Source organism: Lampetra planeri, chromosome 35 (genome assembly GCF_965212315.1).
Source record: "Lampetra planeri chromosome 35, kcLamPlan1.2.h2, whole genome shotgun sequence".
Lineage (NCBI taxonomy): Eukaryota > Metazoa > Chordata > Hyperoartia > Petromyzontiformes > Petromyzontidae > Lampetra > Lampetra planeri.
This window is the reverse complement of record NC_136141.1, coordinates 1,602,490-1,622,202: the sequence shown is the minus strand read 5'-3', so window position 1 is coordinate 1,622,202 and position 19,713 is coordinate 1,602,490. Positions and strand designations below refer to the sequence as shown.

At 44.9% G+C, this 19,713-nt stretch overlaps 1 protein-coding gene across 2 annotated transcripts; it reads right to left on the bottom strand.

Moving 5' to 3' along the window:
- Positions 1–230: 230 nt before the first annotated feature.
- RAD54B (RAD54 homolog B) lies at positions 231–19,705 on the bottom strand. Of its 2 annotated transcripts, XM_078610791.1 has the most exons (15): positions 19,573–19,705; positions 18,772–18,897; positions 16,334–16,481; positions 15,275–15,589; positions 14,336–14,623; positions 12,253–12,415; positions 10,502–10,727; positions 9,104–9,311; positions 8,825–8,964; positions 8,219–8,512; positions 7,434–7,627; positions 6,487–6,748; positions 5,559–5,625; positions 3,422–3,631; positions 231–2,340 (listed from the first exon to the last, which is right to left on the bottom strand). In XM_078610791.1, the coding sequence occupies exons 2-15, from the start codon at positions 18,871–18,873 to the stop codon at positions 2,087–2,089; spliced, it is 2,871 nt and encodes a 956-aa protein (XP_078466917.1). In that variant the 5' UTR covers positions 18,874–18,897; positions 19,573–19,705; the 3' UTR covers positions 231–2,086. The 2 variants fall into 2 exon arrangements, with proteins under 2 accessions (XP_078466917.1, XP_078466918.1); XM_078610792.1 differs by lacking the exon at positions 19,573–19,705 and having other exon boundaries at positions 18,772–19,060.
- Between the last annotated feature and the right edge of the window lie 8 nt (positions 19,706–19,713).

Below are 19,713 nucleotides of genomic sequence, written 5' to 3'. Positions count from 1 at the left end.
TCTCACACTCACCCACGTGACTTCTCGCGACACGTGGGTGCCCATTGCATACCTATCAACCCCTTATCAGTTCCCTACCTTATTACAGACCAATTTAAAGGACGGAGACCATTCACTCTCCACAGGCGGATGAAACCCGGATTCAAACAACAGCAGCATTTTAGTGGTTCCAACATGAACTATCAGCTGGCCTCACGTAAATTTCTGATGCAAAATACGCCCACCCGACGTTGACGATGTATGTAAGGTACTTTTATTTCAAAACAGAACAAAATTACTTTTAAAAACACATTCAAGCGACACATTGCAAATACAAATGCTCACACATTTCATTTGAGAATGACTTATTAGCCAAAACGTTGCAGTTTTTCATCCAAATCGGCAGAAATTGGTGACGAGGCATCCATTTCCCCCTCCACATTTTGGCAGCAACTTTTTTGCCAGGACATGAATCGGTCCCAAAATATTAACTCCATTTATGGATCCAAATAACTCCCCAGTTACCTTTTAATTTCATGAATGACCGCACTCTTTCCCCAACCATTTGTTTGCGAATGTACCTCAAGTAAAAACAGAACATTGTTATACTGGGGATTATTGTGTCCGTCCGTCGTGCAGGGAGGGTGGGGAGGGGCTGGTTGGGGCGGGTGGGGCTGGGTGGAGACGGGCCGGTCACCCCGTGGTGCCCTTATAAAACTCAACGTTTAACCTACTCACGCCGGCTTGTGCCCGCCCTCACAGTCGGCCATATTTGCGGAATACACCACGCCGCCGTTGAGCCTGGCCATTGACCGAGCAACCCAACGTTCCTACCAGCTCCCTCCGCAGGAATGTGTTTCGACACACCTTTAACTGGACTGTACTCTAAGCTGCCATCTATGCTATTGTTAAAACAATGGCTCCCGCGTCACTCAGTGGAAAGTCTCTCGTTCTCCACTACTGCCTCCAACGTCTGGAACGCCATTCCCCCAAATGTCCGTGCTGTCTACACCCTACCCGTTATTGTCCAGACTCAAGACCTTCTTTGCCTCTGCCAAACAACATCAGTTCGCTACATCCCCCCACGAATAAATATGCCCGCTGTGTCTGAAGAGCATCTTTTAAGATGTGGCTGCATTTAGATGCTGTTTAAATAGAAAGTGTCCTGGAGAATTCATGGCTTTAAATAAACTATAACCACAGTTGTAAATGTCAGTAACGCGTACAAACAATTAAGGAAAAATGTATGTCCTTGCCAAACAATGAAGCATAATAAAAAGAAAATCCAAAATCAAACAAAAACACTTAAGAATTGACATTGAAAATAAATACCATGCTGATATTTTAAAACCTCAAATGTCTATCTATCTACCCTTAAAGTATATTTAAAAACATGTCGCACTGTTTTATTGAGTTAACACGCACTCACAAGAACATGATCAAATTTGTTTTAAAAGCAACACAAATCTTGTTTAAAAATGGATTGACCATTTAAGACATCTTAATCTGTTACACAGAGCAATCTAAAGGGCAGAGAATGGAATAGACCTCAAGAGCCTTTACCCACAATTGAATCCTGAGCATGTTGTGACTGTAGTGGATGATAGCAACGCAAGACGTGTCTGCATTGACCAAGTTTACAATGTCCGATTTATTTCGTTTCATGAACTGTGTTAAAAAATATAAAGGGTGTCAATAATGGTATTGTCCATTGTTAAATCATAATTACACAGCAGTTTAAGCTAGGTCAATAAAACTACACACCTAGTGGTAAAGAAGCTTTAATTGGATCGAGTTTCAGGCCTCGAACCTACCCACGTCAGCCATGGCATTGACAACGCACTTTACCTTTTTCCAAACTCCAACATTCGACCACAAACAAACTGCTGTCTGATTACAATTCTTAAATAATGGACGATACCTTTTACGGACACCATGTATATCAAGGATATAAGCTATTCAAATGCGAGAGGCTTTGGCAATTTATCTTGTATATATACACTTTCAATTCAACAATTAAGTTCCCAACCACTGTAACATTAAATAGGCAAGTGTTTGTATAAAGGCAAATGTGTTAAAGTGCCACAAAGAGGGGTTGGTGGACCATTCATGGTACACTGTCAGTGAGCGCTGTGGTTTCCGAGCAAAGCTTGGTTTCATTGTGCATGACAAACGTAATGTCATCTGCCGCCTGGTACAGGTCTGGGTCGGGCAGTGAACTCAGTCCAGTAGAAGATAAATGATGCCACTCCATCAGCTCGGCCATGGATAAAGCCTTGGTGCTGTGCTGAGCCGACGAAGAAGAGTTTCTCGCCCGGCCCAGCTGACATGTACGCTCCACCAGGCTGTCTTTATTTGCTCCTGTTTGCAAGAAAACCAAGGAATAAAAAAATGAACATAGGGATTTTTGACCACTCTCATTAACCGACGATGCATTTTCACATTGAAAGTTTTTCTTTTTTTATCATCAGGGATACGTTGGTAACATACACACATCCAATTAGGACTTCAATGATATTCCAGGTAAACCCTTTAGGCATGAACAGTTAAACACATTCTTTATAATTACTGACAATTCTTAATGATAGCCGAAGTAATTATTATGTATTAAGTGGGAAGGTTGATGCAAACCAAATCAATCAATGCAACATGTACAATACTGGATCTCGATACCAAGCCAATCATGCCTGAGAATCCAAACGCTCTAAGCGTTTTTTAGGTTTTTATCCAGGGCTTAATTTTTCATTGAATATTTTCCAGGTTGCCCGTAAAATTGAGTCGGCGGTACGTGACTAAGAGGAGCCACAGCCATAGCGAGAGGTATCCTGGACGTGGAGTTCTGGGTGCAGAAATATATTTTTTTATCAGGTAAGGCCCACTGAGCTATATAGCTCTTTTTAAGAAACAACCTGGCCACAAATGATAGCTCAAGGAAGTGGCTTATTTTAACACGTAGGCTTTCGCGAATTGCCCGATGATGCTGGATGCAATTACCAGCGAAACGTCGTACTCAAATTGTAAATGTTGTGGTTTCACGCTTCAACACACCGGTGGGCTAAAGCAGTGAACTATTTGTCTTTTGTCAACGTGACACTTTTTTTACTGATTGGCCGTGTCGGGTGGTGGAGGGTTACGACACATTTATAAATAACGCGATCTAAACCCAAAAATCGTTGATTATGAAGTGGCTTATGTGGACATTTTATATCAGCCTAATACTCTAAATGTGGAGGGAAAGACCGGAGGACACGGAGACAAATCCAGGTGACCACGGTGAGAATCTGCAAACTGAAAATATACAGCAGGCGTCAAGGTTTGGATCAAACCCACAACCTCCTGTATACCAGGCTAGGTAGTTAACATCTCGCCACCGTGGCACCCCAAAGATCCATAAAGACCTGGCTGATATTGATCCCACTGAGCCCCGTGCTGGAGTCCTCACCAGACAAGATTCCGCCATCTCCTTGACAAGGGCAGCCCAGGAGGTCATGCGTGAAGCAGCAAGTCCCCTCGTGCAGCGTGAACAGGTTGCGCAGTTCCTCCAGGGAGAAGCGGATGTGCTCCGAGCGCGCCGACGACGCCGCATCCACCACGCTGCCGGACAGGCCCTGCTTGCTCACCTGGCGCTGGTAAATCTTCTCCTCGATAGTTCCTGTGGAACGGGTGACACGGCCGAGCAGCAGCAGCAGCAGCGCGTTTGCAGCTTGTTGGGAGGCGTTCGTGGTTCAAGCCCAGCAGTCGCCCTGGTTAATAATGATGGAGTAGCCTCATTTTAAAACAAGCGCCATCTGCTTCACTTTAAACATTTAAGATCCCGTGATGTTATTTGGAAGGAACAAAAACTAGTTCATGTGTGCCGGTGTAATTGGCCAAATTTGATGAATGAATCGCAAATTAGTGAATTGGGAAGCCAGACAGCAACATGACCCACTACTGTCAGACTAATGCCCACTTGCTGGCCAGCGCTGTGTGCATCTTGTGCCACCAGGAATGTACTTCATGGGGGGTACGATATAAACAAGCGATTATGAACAAACATGGTCGGAGTGTGAGACCAACAACTTGGAGCACACACGCCTGTGGTTCAAGCACTTTGGAGAAATTATATGGTGGATTGAGCAGAGTTGTGAAAATCCCATACATGCTGGGCTGGAAGGTGACCAAGATATGGCAGTAAATAAAGTAGGTAGTGAACCTGTCTGTGCAGACCAGAGTGTTATGCCCTCTCTGTGTGTATGTTTTCTCTGGGTGCTACAGTTTTCTCCCACACGCAAAGCACCTAAAATGGACATCCTATTGAAAAACAGTCTTGAAACTGTGAGGCTCTGCTGGATAAATAAAACAAGCTTATTGAAATGCAGGTACAATCAGGCAATTGCATCATGGTCTCTGCACAAACGTTAAATGTCACACCAGCGTGCATGGCCATGTGAGTTTCACGAAGCACAAATCCATACAAGTGTGCGCAGCACAGCTCCACAAGCGGACAACACACAAGTTGAGGTTCGTGCGTACAACTGCACGACGCACTATACACACGTTACCCAGAAACGCCGGTCTTCTTCCAGTCTGATATCGTGGACCACAGGGCGTGTGTAACACCTGCCTAATCTCTCCTGCAAGTCTGTGGTTGAGATAAGGTGAATAAAACCCTGTACATGAGAGCTTGTTTGTGATGCAACATGTTATAACAACTAAAACATGGGGACCCTTGTGTGCCAGGAAAGCTTCACTTTATTGCAATCCACAACATAACAGCCAGGATGAAGAGTTTGCTTTTCTTTCAATATTATTTGTACTTTCTTGGGGTTTTGTAAACTGTGGTAAAGATTGTATTTGTTATTTGCGGATTGGCAGGCCCTTAGAAACAACAGGTGTTGCGGATAAGATGATCAGAGATAAGAAAAGCAGCACTCAACTGCAGTTGACTCTTTATTACATGATTTACTGAGGTTACTTTGTGCAGATAAGCATTAGCTTTTGTTGCAGAACGATAAAAAAAATGCCAAGAAGATAAATTACTTGTAAGAGTGTATGGGTGTTTCCTATGGCGGAGCCAGGATTTTCAGCAATGAAAAGTGATAGAGGAGTTGTTAGTAAGTAAGGACTTGTCCCTTGCTTTTTATTTGACGCGTGTGCAGCGATGGCGCAGCCATCGATAGAGGGTCGACTTCGAACCACGTTGTGTGATCGGCATCGCGCTCGCTGAAGGTGAATGCCTTCAGAGAAGTCGTGTACTGTATACGCAACTGCGCACAATTCTGTGAGTCACTTATAACTGCTTTGCCGTTACTTATTGCCAATTATGGACTATTGTCCTATCTATGGACTATTGTCCTATCATCTCATAGAGTCCCTGGCACGTAATAATATGCTACACAGTGGCAGTGGGGGTCGCAAAATGCCGATTTATTACTAATAAACCCCAATGATCCTATCTAAATTAGGGATTTTGATCGGATCATTGGGGGGGGGCACGTGCCACCCCCCCCACTGGCTCTGCCAGTGGGTGTTTCCATGTGTGGTTGACTAATTCCTTCCGCAGTTTCTTATGATATATAAATGTTTAATAGTCTCACCTGTGGTCAGAAACCTGTAAATATGCACGGTCTTGTGCTGTCCATCACGCCATACCCTGGCCATGGCCTGTCCACAAACATCGCAACAAGAAAATAGTCACCACTCATGTAAACATCATTATTGTTCAGAGTATGTATACACAATCGAATATAATGATATACATGAACTTGTTTCTAAACGCTTTCATTCTGATACATTTTCTGCTATGTTTATCGTAGCATTGGTATTTCAGACGATTCACATTCTGAACAAACCTTAAAATAAATGTAATAATCAGGCTCAATATTCCGTTTAAAAAATATAGCCTCCTGAAACTCGATTATAAGCAGTATGTGAGATATGCACGATTCACACAGCATTGTAACAAAGTATTTCTGTTAGGCTGACATGTCAGGTGGTGAGAGAGCAACAATTTTGATTGACAAACAGTAACTAAAGATTGCCTTTTACACTGTGGTGCCCAGAGACAATTGCAAAAACTGAAGAAAGCTGACAGGATCTGTAAGCCACGAACAGACATTGATATCAAACACGGTCCCCCCTTACATTTTTCTGTTTCGTAAATATTTAGAATGTTTAACTGGTTTTGTTTTTTGCATCAATCAAAATAATCAGGATTTTTTTATTGATCCAAAATAGTTGATGTTTCCGATTGATCTAAAAATGTGACGTCATAAGAAGCGACGTCACCAACATGGTGTTACTGTCCACCCCTTTTCCTGCCAAAATTGGTGCCACGTGACACCGGGTTTCGTCACTTTTGGTCGCATTCAGACTTGTTCATTTGTTACCTATTGTGAATGAACTGGAAATCTAAAAAGAAAACATCAGAAATTTTCCTTAAAAATCTGAATTCCTAAATGTTTTTCATGTGAAACTCATCCCCTTGCCGGAATCTGATGAGTTTGAGCAAAAGGGCCACAGCACCTGGATGTCATTGGCAGGGTTCCAGTCGATGTCATAGAGGACGAGGCGGGAAGCTCCAACGAGGTTGAGGCCCACGCCTCCGGCCTTGGAGCTCAACAGGAATACGGAGTGCGTGGAGAAGCGGCTGTTGAAGTTCTCCAGAAGATGCTGTCGTTGGGACACGGGCGTTGTGCCGTCCAGTCGCGCCCAGCTGTAGCCCCAGCTTGAACAGCAGCGAGCCAGGACGTCGAGCATCTGGGTGGAGTTGCTTACCAGTACCACCCTGTGACACAAATATAGCCATTCTTAAGATCAAGTGATAGCCCTCTGAGACAATGGAGATATTGCAAGAGATGCCTGGGAAGTTATGGGTGATTTAGACACTTTGGATCAAGGTCAAGAGATTATCGGAACCATCGTTGATGTCGTACACCTCACCACTTCTCATTCCATGATATTAAGCACCTGTGGAGATGCTCAGATGAGTAACCACCATGTAACGCAGCAAACAGAAATGCAGCAAGATCCATTATTGCAAATGCACTGCTGCTGCGCTCCTACCTCTATGCTCCCTGCCTTCAGCACACACCGAGCGGTGGAGAAATGTGGTCAAAATAATCCCCTCGACTGGCACAGTGTGTGGAGGCCCTCGTCGAGCAGTGGAATGAGAAAAGGGCTGTACGTGTACATTTAAATAAAGGTGGCATATTGATATCCTGGTCGAGATTCAACTCGGCCCATAGCCCCCTCTGGGATCAATATGATGAGTAGCACGGCTTTGTGGGGTATCAACAGAGGCGGTGATGTGGAGGGACTTGTCCCACGATGGGAACGTGAAATTTCCACCACTGGCTTGGAGCCACCAACCGAGATGACCGCTGCCCTGTTGCTCGTGTGAGCAGGTTAACAATGAAGGTTACAACAAAAAAAGTTTGGTTATTTTGTTGACAGGGTGGAGGGTCACTAACCGCTCAACGGGTGTTTTTTGATGCATGGCCTCCAGCAGCCGAGCTAGCACTCGCAGCTTCCCCGACTCTAGTTTGCTGGTGCTCTCTGGGTTGTAGATCAAAGAGAACTCCTCGTAAAGTCCGTCGTATAGAGACACATCCGACTCTTCCTCGGAGTCTTGCTTTTTCTGCCCCTTACGGAGAGCTTCTGCTTTCTGTAAACGGTTAAAAACGCAACCGACATCCACCTGCATCAACGCCATTTTAAATTCAGGGTCCCAAACAGCGAACAATTATTCAATGATTTTCATTCATACGTTGTCACATGCTTATCAATTAAACACAAAAATATATACACGTTCAAAAATATTAAATTAAAATCCAACTTCATACGTTATATGACATTTATATTGATTTTATTTTCAGAATTATAAATCATGAACTAAACTTCCAAGGACAGACGCATTTTGGGAAAAATTACAGATGTGCTTGTGCCTTATTATTCTTCCTTAACACGCAAATTTTAGCTGCCATTATTCAAATTAGATAATTTTTTTTGGTTGAGGCCAAATTTCTGTTGCAAGGCCCTGCGCATGACCAGACACAGTCAAACAAGTTAAACTATGATGTGTACAAGTGTTTAACGTGCCAATGAGATTTGTATGGCTCACTGGTAAGTAAAAGAACAATCTTCACAAGCAAATGCATTGCCAATTATCGCAACCAAATTCAGCGACAAATCATTGCTAAATTTGTCTTGTTGTTCACTCTACAAAAGCTCCCTGTGCATGCGTGTGCGCGCGTACCTGCAGCGTCTTGTACAGGAGGCAAGGATCGTTGCAGAGCTTCTTGAGAGCGCTGATGCACACGAGGTGAGGGCTACGGTCGGTGGTCACGCGGTTCAGACAGCTCCGCACGGCCGGAGACGCCAGAAGCCTGCGGTAGAGCTGAATCTGCAGTGGCGTGGGTCGGCACATCACCACAAACTCCCGCTTGGGCGGCAGGTAGCGCTCGTTGATCTCTTGCGTGCGCCGCAGCACAAAGAGCCCCGTCAACCGCTGCAGCTCGGCAGCGCGCGTCTCCCCCAGCTGCTTATCCTCCTGAAGGCGGCGTAGAAAGCACAAGCGAGCCGGTGGTCCACATCATCGTTGCAGGCTTAAGACTCATGGTACATGTCTAGTCTTTTGTGACACTGGCGACATCGAAGTAATTATCAATTGAATTCGATTTTTTTTATATTGTACGTTAATTATTTAACTTGCAGAGAACACACCCTGAAAGCATCAACAAAACACTGTAGGGAACCACGGTGGAAATGCATTGTATTGTGGGTAATGGTGGTGGGTGAGTTGTTACGCGCACAGCAATGAGTGGCATGACTTTGGCATTGTCAGCTTTGCAAGTTAACCCACCAGGGAGGCAGAGGGCTGGTGTGACTGGACTATGGGTTCCTCAAAAACCTTCCGGAAGGCTGCCGCGGAGCCCAGTATCCCAGGGTTCACAAACTCCACGATGGAATAAAACTCCTGCAGGTCATTCTGAATGGGCGTACCTACAAGCAGGAACGACAAGAGTAGAAGAACGGGCGTCGAGCAGTTGCAGTGAACGAAGCCGCGAGGCTCCCAAGGGGTTGCCACCCTGGCTGATGTGCGCGCGAGTTGTCACGTGACCGCTGCGCAGCGATAGGTCACCCGTGAGGAGGATGCGTCGCTTGCAGGGCAGGCTGTCGATGGCCGACGCCGTTTTGATGCTGCTGTTCTTGAGGCGGTGACCCTCGTCACAGATGACGAGGCCGAAGGGGATGACGCGCACAGCATCGATGCAGCGCAGCACCATTTCGTAGCTGATGATGAGCACCGGGTAGATGGGCGACTTCATGAACTCCTCCACCTTGTGTTCCTGTTGTATACACACACATTCAAGCCTAGAAGATCACTACGGTTGAGAAATTTTGTGCGAATGTTTTTGTTGTATTTTTCTATCTGTGCATGATTAAGCCTATGACCAAATCACCCGGAATGCACCCAATCACGGAAGCTATGCAAGGCTGAGCCTGAGGAGTGCTTGGATGAGCGAGCACTATGCACAATTAGTTATTAGAAGCTGCAGGGGTAAATGGTGGGCAGGAGGGAACAGTGTAGAGAAAAAAAAATGTATGTAATGTACTTCTATGGTGCCACCGTTACCAACCATTATTGACCAGCGTGGTGAAATATGGTCAAAGTACCCCCAAGGCTCGCACTGTGTGGGGAGGCCCTCAGCAAGTAGTGGAAAGTAAATGGCTGTGTATGTACGTACGCTTAACCCGCCAGTGAACTAACATGCACAGTACCTATTTCTCAAGCTGGTCCGACCTTTATGCAGGTATAATGGCAATGAAGGCTCAAGTTGTTTTTAAAAACATTGGCTGCATCGCTCAGATGGCCGCAAATTGTATCAAGACGTATTACGCTCATTCAATGAAAGGTCAAAATACCTCCCTGCTCAGGCTAGCATTGGGAAGCGCTCATCTCCGTCGACAGCCCTGAGCCAATGTATAGCCATCACGAGCCTATCGTTAGGTCGTGCACGATGGAGTAAAGTGAAGGTCCTCCCGTCTCTTCCAAGGTATGTGGCTAGCATGGGAGAGGAGGCCAAATACCATTCCAGAGGGCCTCTCTTGAGCTCCCTCCAGTGGAGGCCCCTCCACTGGAGGGAGCTCAGTTAGCATTGGTGTGAGCAAATATAGCTGCAGGCTTGCACCGCTTTTATCGCTTCACGGACCAAGGTAAACATGTAGAATTTGGCGACTTAATTCAGGCGGACAGCCAGAGATACATACGATTGAGTGAACAGAACTATGTCGTGCGAATAGGAATAAGCGGTCGTGCAGCTGCCTCGGTGTAGCATCACAAAATGCGGGATGCTGCTGGATGCTTCTAGATGCTATTCAAGCGCCTCAGTCTTTGTTCAGCCTGCGTACGCACCTCACGTGTTATCTCGGACTGTGCTTAACCCTATATTCTTTTTTATTTATTATAACGCGATTTTTCCATAACTCGGTGTTCTTCAGGAACGCAAATACCGCGTTATAGGAGAACAGACTGTACCTGGTCAACGGTGAAGACGCGGATTCTCTCCACGCCCAGCCACTTGTTAAATTCACGGCTCCAGTTGCGCACCAGGCTTCCGGGAGTGACGATCAGCACCTTGTGTAGGGAGGGCCGATTGCCATACGGGCCCTGCCGCAACAGCGTCCACACGAGTGCAATGCACTGCAGGGTCTTCCCCAGGCCCATCTCATCGGCCAAGATGGCTCCCTGAACAGCAGGAGACCTGGGACAGACAAACAAAAAACACGGTTACGGTACAACCATGAGAATCGGTTTTACGCTTTCTGGTAATAAAACAAGTGTTATGATGTTCAAACACCAAATAGATCGTTTTTGCAAAGAATCAAGTCTGCATTAACACTGGTGAGACTAGTCCATGAAGAAGGCTGTCTCTGGTGTAGGCCAATCAGTTTAAAAGTAAATGGATATATTATCAGAGGATGTATATTCACCACAAGTACGCGTGGTTAATGTAGACTTTATTCCTTGAAAAAGGTATCTATTTTGTGTTTGAACATCTTAACACCTGTTTTATTGCTAGAAAGGGTAAAATCTTTTCTCATTTTGATACTGCTAAAAGGTCACATTGTATGGTACAGCTAATTGTGCATTGACCGGTGGAATCGCACCACGCCATTTAGCTTTTGCCGAAGCCATCAATTTTATACTTCGTTTTGATCTGACGTTAAAGAAGTTTCAACTCTTCAACTCAGCCACAGAATAAAGAAGTGTCACCTTGTAAAAAAAAACTACAAATGTAGATCATCACCACTTACCATAGATACATCGCACAAATGCACATTTCTTCCAATGTACTCCTTTACTGATTTTGAGAGGCTTTGACGTGGCTTCATTCATGGGCAAACGAGGAGCTCTTCACTAGGAGGATTGTTTCATTTTGAAGAAGTTGTTGGGCAAAGCAGTGGTTGAGAATCTTCAGCTCACACTGGAGCCACTTAATTATTACTGCAGGTGAACAACTAAACTACAAACGCAAGACGTACTTTATTTTCAATACCGAGTCAGTTTAATACAGTCAACTTCATAGACTGCCAATACGCTCACCAGCTTAAAAACCAGGCTACAGTCTACATTATAGACTGCCAGTACACTCACTCCGATTAAGAACCAGGCTACAGTCTACATTACCGGGGTTTTTTTTCACTTCATTTATTATTATTATTTTTCTATCTACATGACATTACCGAAAGAACCAAATAATACCGCATTCTATTATTATATTCTTGGTTCTTTTGGTAAAGTCACGTAGAAAATATATATAATACAATGAAATTGCCTTTAAATAATACGTTGAAAATAATTGATTTTAAAACCACCAAAAAATAGTAAAATAAAATCAAAATTGGGTTTTTTGCTTTAATTCTTTTCAATTTTTTTATTTTTTGTTTGTTTCTATCTACGTGACTTGACCGAAAGAACCAAGAATATGAGTTCCTGCAGTCACGAAGGTTAAGTAAAAATGTATTATTATATGATTTAATAAGAACTTCAATAATTACAACATTTAGAAAGAATACCAGTAAAAATTTGTAAACACAATTGTTAATAAACCAGTTATAGCATTCGCATATACGAGCAAAGTAAGCATTATTACGTTTCAATGTTTGAATGCGTACCTAAATTATGCATCGTACACCTTGTGTGTGTGTGTGTGAACAAACGTAGCCCTAAGACACGTTATGTGGCGACACAATGCGAACGCTGTCGTCCCTCTAAAGTGCCCTCACCTCATGCCCATGACGGCCTCGTAAAGAAAAACGACCCCTTCTCGCTGGTGTGGCCTTAGGTGCATGACGAGGTGGGGGTCGACCACGACGTCTCCCATGGGCAGGCCGGCCGCATTGTTCTGCCACTGATGGGCAGGACTTGGCTGGGGCATCACAAGTGCATCTGAGGACCCAAAGCAAAATCATATTTAAAAATACTTTTTTTTAAAACACGCTTTAATGAAATGTACCGTACGAGTAATGGCAGAACTCCACGACTCCAGGAAGTGGCCCCGAGGCTTGCCATAACGTAAGGGGCCGTGGTGATTTACAGCCAACGTCAGTTGAGCGTGCACAATTACACCCAAGCCGAAACATAACATATAAAAAATATCGTTTAAAAATATCTATTTTGATTTTTTAATGATAGAATATAGTATTGTCACCAGTATGACATACGTATAACAAGTTTGCAGTCGATACGACATTGGGAAGTGGGTTCAAATTGAGTTACAAGATTTGAGGATACAACAGAGTTGAGGATACGACAACAGAGTGAGTTTATCAAAAGCGTGTAAAAGAATGTTTTAAAATATGTTTTGATTTTTTATGATAGAATACAGTCTTGTCATCAGTATGACATAAGTATACCAAGTTTGCAGTTGATAGCACATTGGGAACAGGGTAAAATTTGAGTTACAAGATTTTTTGAGAATACCACAACAAAGTGAGTTAAATAAAAGCGTGTAATAATAAAAACGCTTCTTTTGATAGGTGGACAAGGGTCTTTCTCACCGCATAAAATATAGATAGTAATTCAGTTCATCAGCCCACGGGCTAACCTGGACCAATGTTTTTTTCAGCTGCATTTGTTTTAACGGATAAATGCTGAACCGGCGTTAACTTTCTTGAGTCTCATCAGCCGAGTCGTGTCAAAGGTAGCCTGACAATATAGACAAGAGAAACTCTACGAAAACCATGGGTACCAATTCAGTGAAAAATTGTTTATCTACACAAACCTCATGATGTGCTTTCGTGGTTAATTATAAGCAATAGATGTAAAAATACACATGCATCTATCTCACCACATCACATAAAACAACATTTCAGTTCCACAGCCTTTGAACCAATCATTTCCATCTGCATTTTTTGAAGCAGGTAAAAAAATATTCATTGCTAATGAAAACGAGTGAATGTTTTCCATGTATTATATTTTTTTACTTAATTTGGGTATGACTGCATCTGTCACTTTTCCAGTTGCTGATGAAGTCACCCTCCTTCCACCCGGTCTCTGCAAGGAGCGAATTAGGAGTGGGAACCTAACATCCTAATTATTGAAGAGTGGGAATGTAAATCCTATTTCGTGGTTTATCTTTGTGGTCTACGGGAGGGCGACTTAAGAAACAACTGGTGATGAAGTCACACACGCAGTATTAACTCATATGAAGTAAAAAATATATATTTATTAATCAAAGCTGTGGAAACCTTGAATCTATCATGTCCCCTTACGCCCGTGTATGTGTATGGTCTAGTAGAGATCGTGGTGACCATACTGACCATACTTCAGCATTCTGGTTCGTGAAGATTGGTGAATGTGGAGAGTATGGATGCGGAAGCATAGAAGTACAGCATAGCAATGGATTTTTTTACATTGTTTCCTCTTGCCCACCACGTAGCCCTGCAGCCTATAACACCCTTTATGCATGGTGGTCACCCATCCCAGCACTATCTAACTGCATCCCTGATTGTAGATCTCAGGTGATTTGGTCATAAGCTAATGGGTTCTTAACTAAACCGAAAGGCACTTTAGATATCTAACCAGTGTGTCGTGTATCAAACACCTTTACCAACTGTTGTACCTTTCAGCAAGGCTACTTCATGAGAGAAACAAATATGAGCTATTTATTCTGACAGTTGCCAGTAAAGGTAGGTGAAATGTGAATGATGGCCAATAGTTATTTGTAAATAATTTTGCTACATTAAAATCAAAGCACACATTTGCAATATTCCAGCAGTGCCCATCACAAAATTTTCAGACTAACGCTCGAACAATCATTGGTTAGAATGTGAGCGCACACACACACACACACGCACAAGGTCTTACTTGGAGCAAAGGGGTTAAAGCGAGGCTTGTAGACTTTTGTCTCAGTGACGCGGGACTTCTCTGCTGCTCCTGTGACGGCCCGGAATGGGCTCGCATAGGGCCTAGCAGCCTTGTTAGGAGTGGCGGTAGAAGCGGCTGAGTCGCAGCTGGCGCCGGAGACCTGGAAGCACCTTCCGTTTGCGTAATCTTCACACGAAATCAACCCCATCACCTCGATCTCCTTTCCACTGATCACCAAAGTATGTCCCTCCGACAGGCTCTCCAGCTCACGCTTGTTGTAGCCTGTACCTGTGCACACACGTTGCTGTGTGTGTGTTTACAGTATATGCACCTGTGTACAGAGTACATTTTTCAGTCCACTGCGAGATGAGGGCCTCCACACATTGTGTGGGTCGTGGAGATTGTTTGGCCAGAATTCACAACGCTAGTCAATAGGGGTTGATAAAGGTGGATAGCATAGAAGTGCAACACCATAATGGCTCTTGCTACACTGCCCACCACGTATACCCACAGCCTATAATATTACCACGCTGGTCAGTGCAGGTTGGCGAGGGGGGGGGGGCAAGACTTGTTGAGATATCACTCCACACTGATATCAGCCATGGTTGGGAATCAAAAACAGGGAATAGGGTTCATAGTGTAGTACGATATCCACTCTACCACCGCATATAATGTGCATCATTTTAAATATCAGACTTAAAAATCCACAAATTATCCAAAATCCATTTTAATCATTCAATGATCATTGAATCATTTTAACCATTGAATAATTATATGCCTACAAATTATAGAAATGTTCGTTATTGTAGCGATAAGACTAAATCTTAGATTGCCAAATACAGGGTGTTTCAAAAAGATGGACCCAATTTGAAATCGCTATATGTTTGAAATTAGGTCAATCTTTTTGAAACACCCTGTATAATTACAGCACATCAATACCTTTGCAGATGTCCTTGCCTTCCATGTCTTTAAGGTTCACCAATCGGCCACTTGTGATCAGAACAGCATCGCCCTCCCACTTCTTGTGCTTCTTCTTGGATGCTTTACCCCACATTACACTGTAGTACTTTGTAGCGGAACAACCCCCGTTATCTTTCAGTGGATTGTTCTCTGCAGTGTGGTCATTCTGTTCGTCGGAACGCTGCACTTTCATTGCAGCAGGTGATTTTGGGGTAAGAGAATTGTAGATGTGTTTTCTTGGCACCAAGAAGGTCCTTGCTGCCTCGGGCCTTTTGATAAGATCTGCTTCGACATCTGCAGAAAACAGATACATCAGTGGAAAAACAAATTGCACTAAAGGATTTTTTTAGGTTGGACATTACAGGAATGACTTGGCAGGTGGTGTTGCGGTTACAGCATGCAGCTTGCAATTTGGAAAGTTGTAAGTTCAACTTCCCATTGGGGGATGACTTAGCCCATCATACCTCTGTGGTTAATAAGATGAGTAACGCTTTAGGTAAGCACTGCCCCATGCTCGTTTGACACAGAAACAATGGTGGTATTTCTGAACACAGCAACGTTACACAAGGCCTTGATGAAGGGAAAATACTCTAGAGTACACCCACCGCAGAAATGGAGTGATGAAATCAGGGGGCTAAATGAATTGTTGCTTCGGAAAACCACGAGAGATGGCAATGGTTTGGAGAAGCCTTCATCCAAGAGTGGATACATTGCAGCTGATGTCTCAATCTTACGTACAATCCCCTAGAGTTCTAAACTAACTAAACTTTTATTTTTATTTTACCAGGTAAAGCCCACTGAGCTATATAGCTCTTTGTTTAGAAGTGACCTGGCCACATATAATAGCCCAACGAAGTGGCTTATCACATGGAGATTTATATCAGCCAAATACTCTAAGTGCATGTTTCACTAATGTGCAGGAAAAAACCAGAGGACCTGCAAAGAAAGCAACACGACCACAGGGAGAACATGCAAACTTAAAATATACAGGCATCAGGGTCGGGATAGAACCCACGACCTCCTGTATAGTGTACCTACCTCCTTGCTGGTTGGAGAGCAATGTTTTGTCTGATAAATCAGGTGGGTCGGGCATGGTGGTTGCCTGGCTGTTGGGAGGTTCTGGGCTCTTCACAACCATATCTGCGGTCCCTTGAGGCATCTTGGGACACATGTCCAGCCACTTGAGCTGTACATGTGGAATAGAAAGGAGTCAGAAACCACGTGGGCAGACCATTACAATCTATGGTGTCAATGCGTAACATTTTACTTACTCAATAAAAAGTAGACTTATACATGACAGCACCCACTATGCGCTACTAACACTCCACAAGCACAAACCAGACAATACACATGGAGGTAACCGTATGGGGTGAAAGAGGTAGGTTGTGTCTTTATACTGGTAGGACCTCCTGGTTACACCAGCCCACAGGGGATTATTGTGTCCGTCCGTCGTGCATCCAAAAATGGGAGGGGTGGGGCTAGGTGGGGAGGGGCTGGGTGGGGAGGGTGGGGAGGGGCTGGGTGGGGAGGGGAGGGTGTGCAGCTCTTGGTGGGGAATTTTACTCGTGGAAAATGTGACACGTGGCATTTGGTTAACCACCCATTTCCTGAGCCGAGATTGGATGTTTTCCTCTATATCCCAGACGAGCAATATTCACGCACAGAAAATGTCATCTCTCACCTTTTCTGTTTCTCTACGAAAATTTCCTCAACTCAAAATGCCATAAGTGGGCAACAAACGTAACTACTTAAAAACAAAAGTGTATCTACCTACAGCAGTGGCACACAATTGACATGTCTTGACACTGCTCACACACCTCGTTAATAGGGCTGTCTACAGGTGACCAGAAAATACAATTAATCAATTATTAAAATAATGAATGACTTTGCTGGCTCACTTGCACACAGGCATGGATGCGCTTTGCCCTCATAATGGCTCATCAGTGAGCCATGCCCAGCTACAGCCGATGATCACCCAGAACATTGTTCCGTGTAGGCAAGGAGACCCACCATTTACATTTTGTATTCCTTTTTACTATTTTATTGTTATTATTTTTTCTATCTACGTGACTTTACCCAAAGACCCAAATAATATAAGATGTAGTAGTGCATTTAGAGTATGTGCCTGCTATACATATCCACGTGATTAGCCACTTCGTTGCGCTATCATTTGTGATAGCCGGGACGCTTCTGAAAACGAGCTACATAGCTCAGTGGGCCTTACCTGGTAAAATAAAACAAAATGATTAGGTTTTGATTTAAAGCTTTCGTGACTGCAGGGATTCATATTCTTGGTTATTTCGGTAAAGTCACGTAGAATGGAAATAATCAAATAATATAAATATAAAACAATAAAAATTCTCACGTTTCGACCGCAACACAAGCAATCATCCTCAGGTGTGAAATCCACAGCAAGAATAAATAATTTGATTATTTCTCTTCTACGTGACTTTACCGAAAGAACCAAGAATAAAAATGATTGGGTGTTTTTATTTATATTGGGACACTAAAATATATATACAGCTGCTAAAAGCTGCGTGAAAAAAACGTTTTGGACAGCAGAGGGCATTGCAGCAAAATAAATAGTTTTTACAATTCTGCTCCAACTTCTACGCTCTCCGTCTCCACCAACCCTCAAGTGACCACGAGCGTGTTGAATGAAGTACTGTATGATCAAACAACCCACAAGGTATGGGGGATGCCTTCATCCAGCAGTGGAGTGACAAAGAATAGTACACGTACATTGTGTACGTGCTTCGCCAGGGTAGGTGTCGCTGAGATCACAGAGCATTCGACTCAAAATAGGAATGTCGCCTGTTCAATAAACACCCCTCAACTCCGAGGGTAAGTGTTCGTCCTTTAGGGAGACTGGTCACCGGCATGGGAATGTGGAATTTCCACCAATGTCCCTCCCAGGCCAGCGTCACGGGAGATGAGCGCCACCCCCCCACACTTTTTTCTCTCTCGCATAAACACCCAACCACATGTTGTTACTATACACACAACTTAACATAACATGAACGCACTTAACATAATAGATTATTCGGCAAAAACAATAGCGTTACTACTCGTACAAGCCACGCAGTTTCTCACGCAGCGTCACTACCAATTCCCACGGATCTCACTGCCGTGAAAATCGTAACTTAGTTTAGTAATAGGGTTTTGCCCTTTTATCTGGTACAAAAAACTGACACCTTTATACAAGGGATCATGTTTGCAATAACCACAACATGACCCCTTGTATAAAGGTGTCAGTTTTTGTACCAGTTGAAAGGGTAAACCCCTATTACTATATTTTTCCACTGGTAAAAGAGGTCTCATAGTGAAAATCGTATCTTGTTGACACAAAACGAGGGACCATTTCCCCCACGTCCCCCACACCTGGGCGGTCTCACGCCGCCACTAAAGTCATCGTCACTCTCTCACGTTCCCTCTCACGCTCCTCCTGCCCCCGCATCGGGTTGGGTTCCTCGCACCTGAGGGGCAGCAGAGGCAGCAGCAGCAGCAGGATGATGGGCAGCAGCAGCAGGAGGCGTGAAGCGAGCCCTCTTGACGCTCGGGGCAGCGGAGCGACGCATGGCTCCACTTGCTCTCACCCGACCCTAGACGATGATAATCGAACGATGGATATCCACGATTTTACCTCACGATAACGACTTGATTATTGCGGGAAAGAACGCAAATCATTAGCGGATTAAATCGTGTTATTTAACGCACGACTCTCATGTATGCGTAAGGTAAAATTGATTGCAATGATACACGAAGCGATTCAGCGTTACACCCCCCCAGGTCACTCCTCCCCCCTCTCACCCCCCCCTCCTCACTCCTCCCCCGCCTCACCCCCCTCTCACCCCCCCTCTCACTCACCCCCCCCTCTCACTCACCCCCCCCTCTCACTCACCCCCCCTCTCACTCACCCCCCCTCACTCACCCCCCCCTCACTCACCCCCCCTCACTCTCCCTCGCCTCACCCCCCCTCTCACTCCCCACCTATCACTCTCCCCCTCTCACCCCCACCCTCTCACTCGCCCTCACCCCCCTCACTCTTTCCCCCCCACCTCATACTCTCTCCCAGTCTTCTTCATGCACCCCCTGGCGAAGTCCGTAACGACCCCCCCCCCCCCCACTGTCTGCCTACTTGTTACCAGCCACGCTGCACCCCCTCACCAGCCCCGCCCCCTCACCACCCCCCCCCCTCACCAGCTCACCCTCACCAGCTCCCTCCCCTCACCCTCACCAGCCCCGCCCCCTCACCAGCCCCGCCCCCTCACCCTCACCAGCACCCCCCCGCACACTTTGACACGGGGGTCTCGCGACCGCGGCTCGCGCGTTTCCCGCCTTCCCGTGCTGCCTCGCGCGCCAGTTTGAGAAGGGGTGAGGAGGGGGGGCGAGTCAGGTGGATGGGGGGGGGCTTCGCG

Bases quoted from the DNA above. Each gene is read 5' to 3' on its own strand.
- RAD54B (XM_078610791.1), bottom strand. From the start codon at position 18,873: ATGCGTCGCTCCGCTGCCCCGAGCGTCAAGAGGGCTCGCTTCACGCCT. The intron at 14,624-15,274 runs GTATTGATGTGC...GTGTGTGCACAG, and splicing joins AGGCAAGGACATCTGCAAAG to GTACAGGCTACAACAAGCGT. The intron at 10,728-12,252 runs GTGAGGGCACTT...TGTCTGTCCCAG, and splicing joins GAGGCCGTCATGGGCATGAG to GTCTCCTGCTGTTCAGGGAG.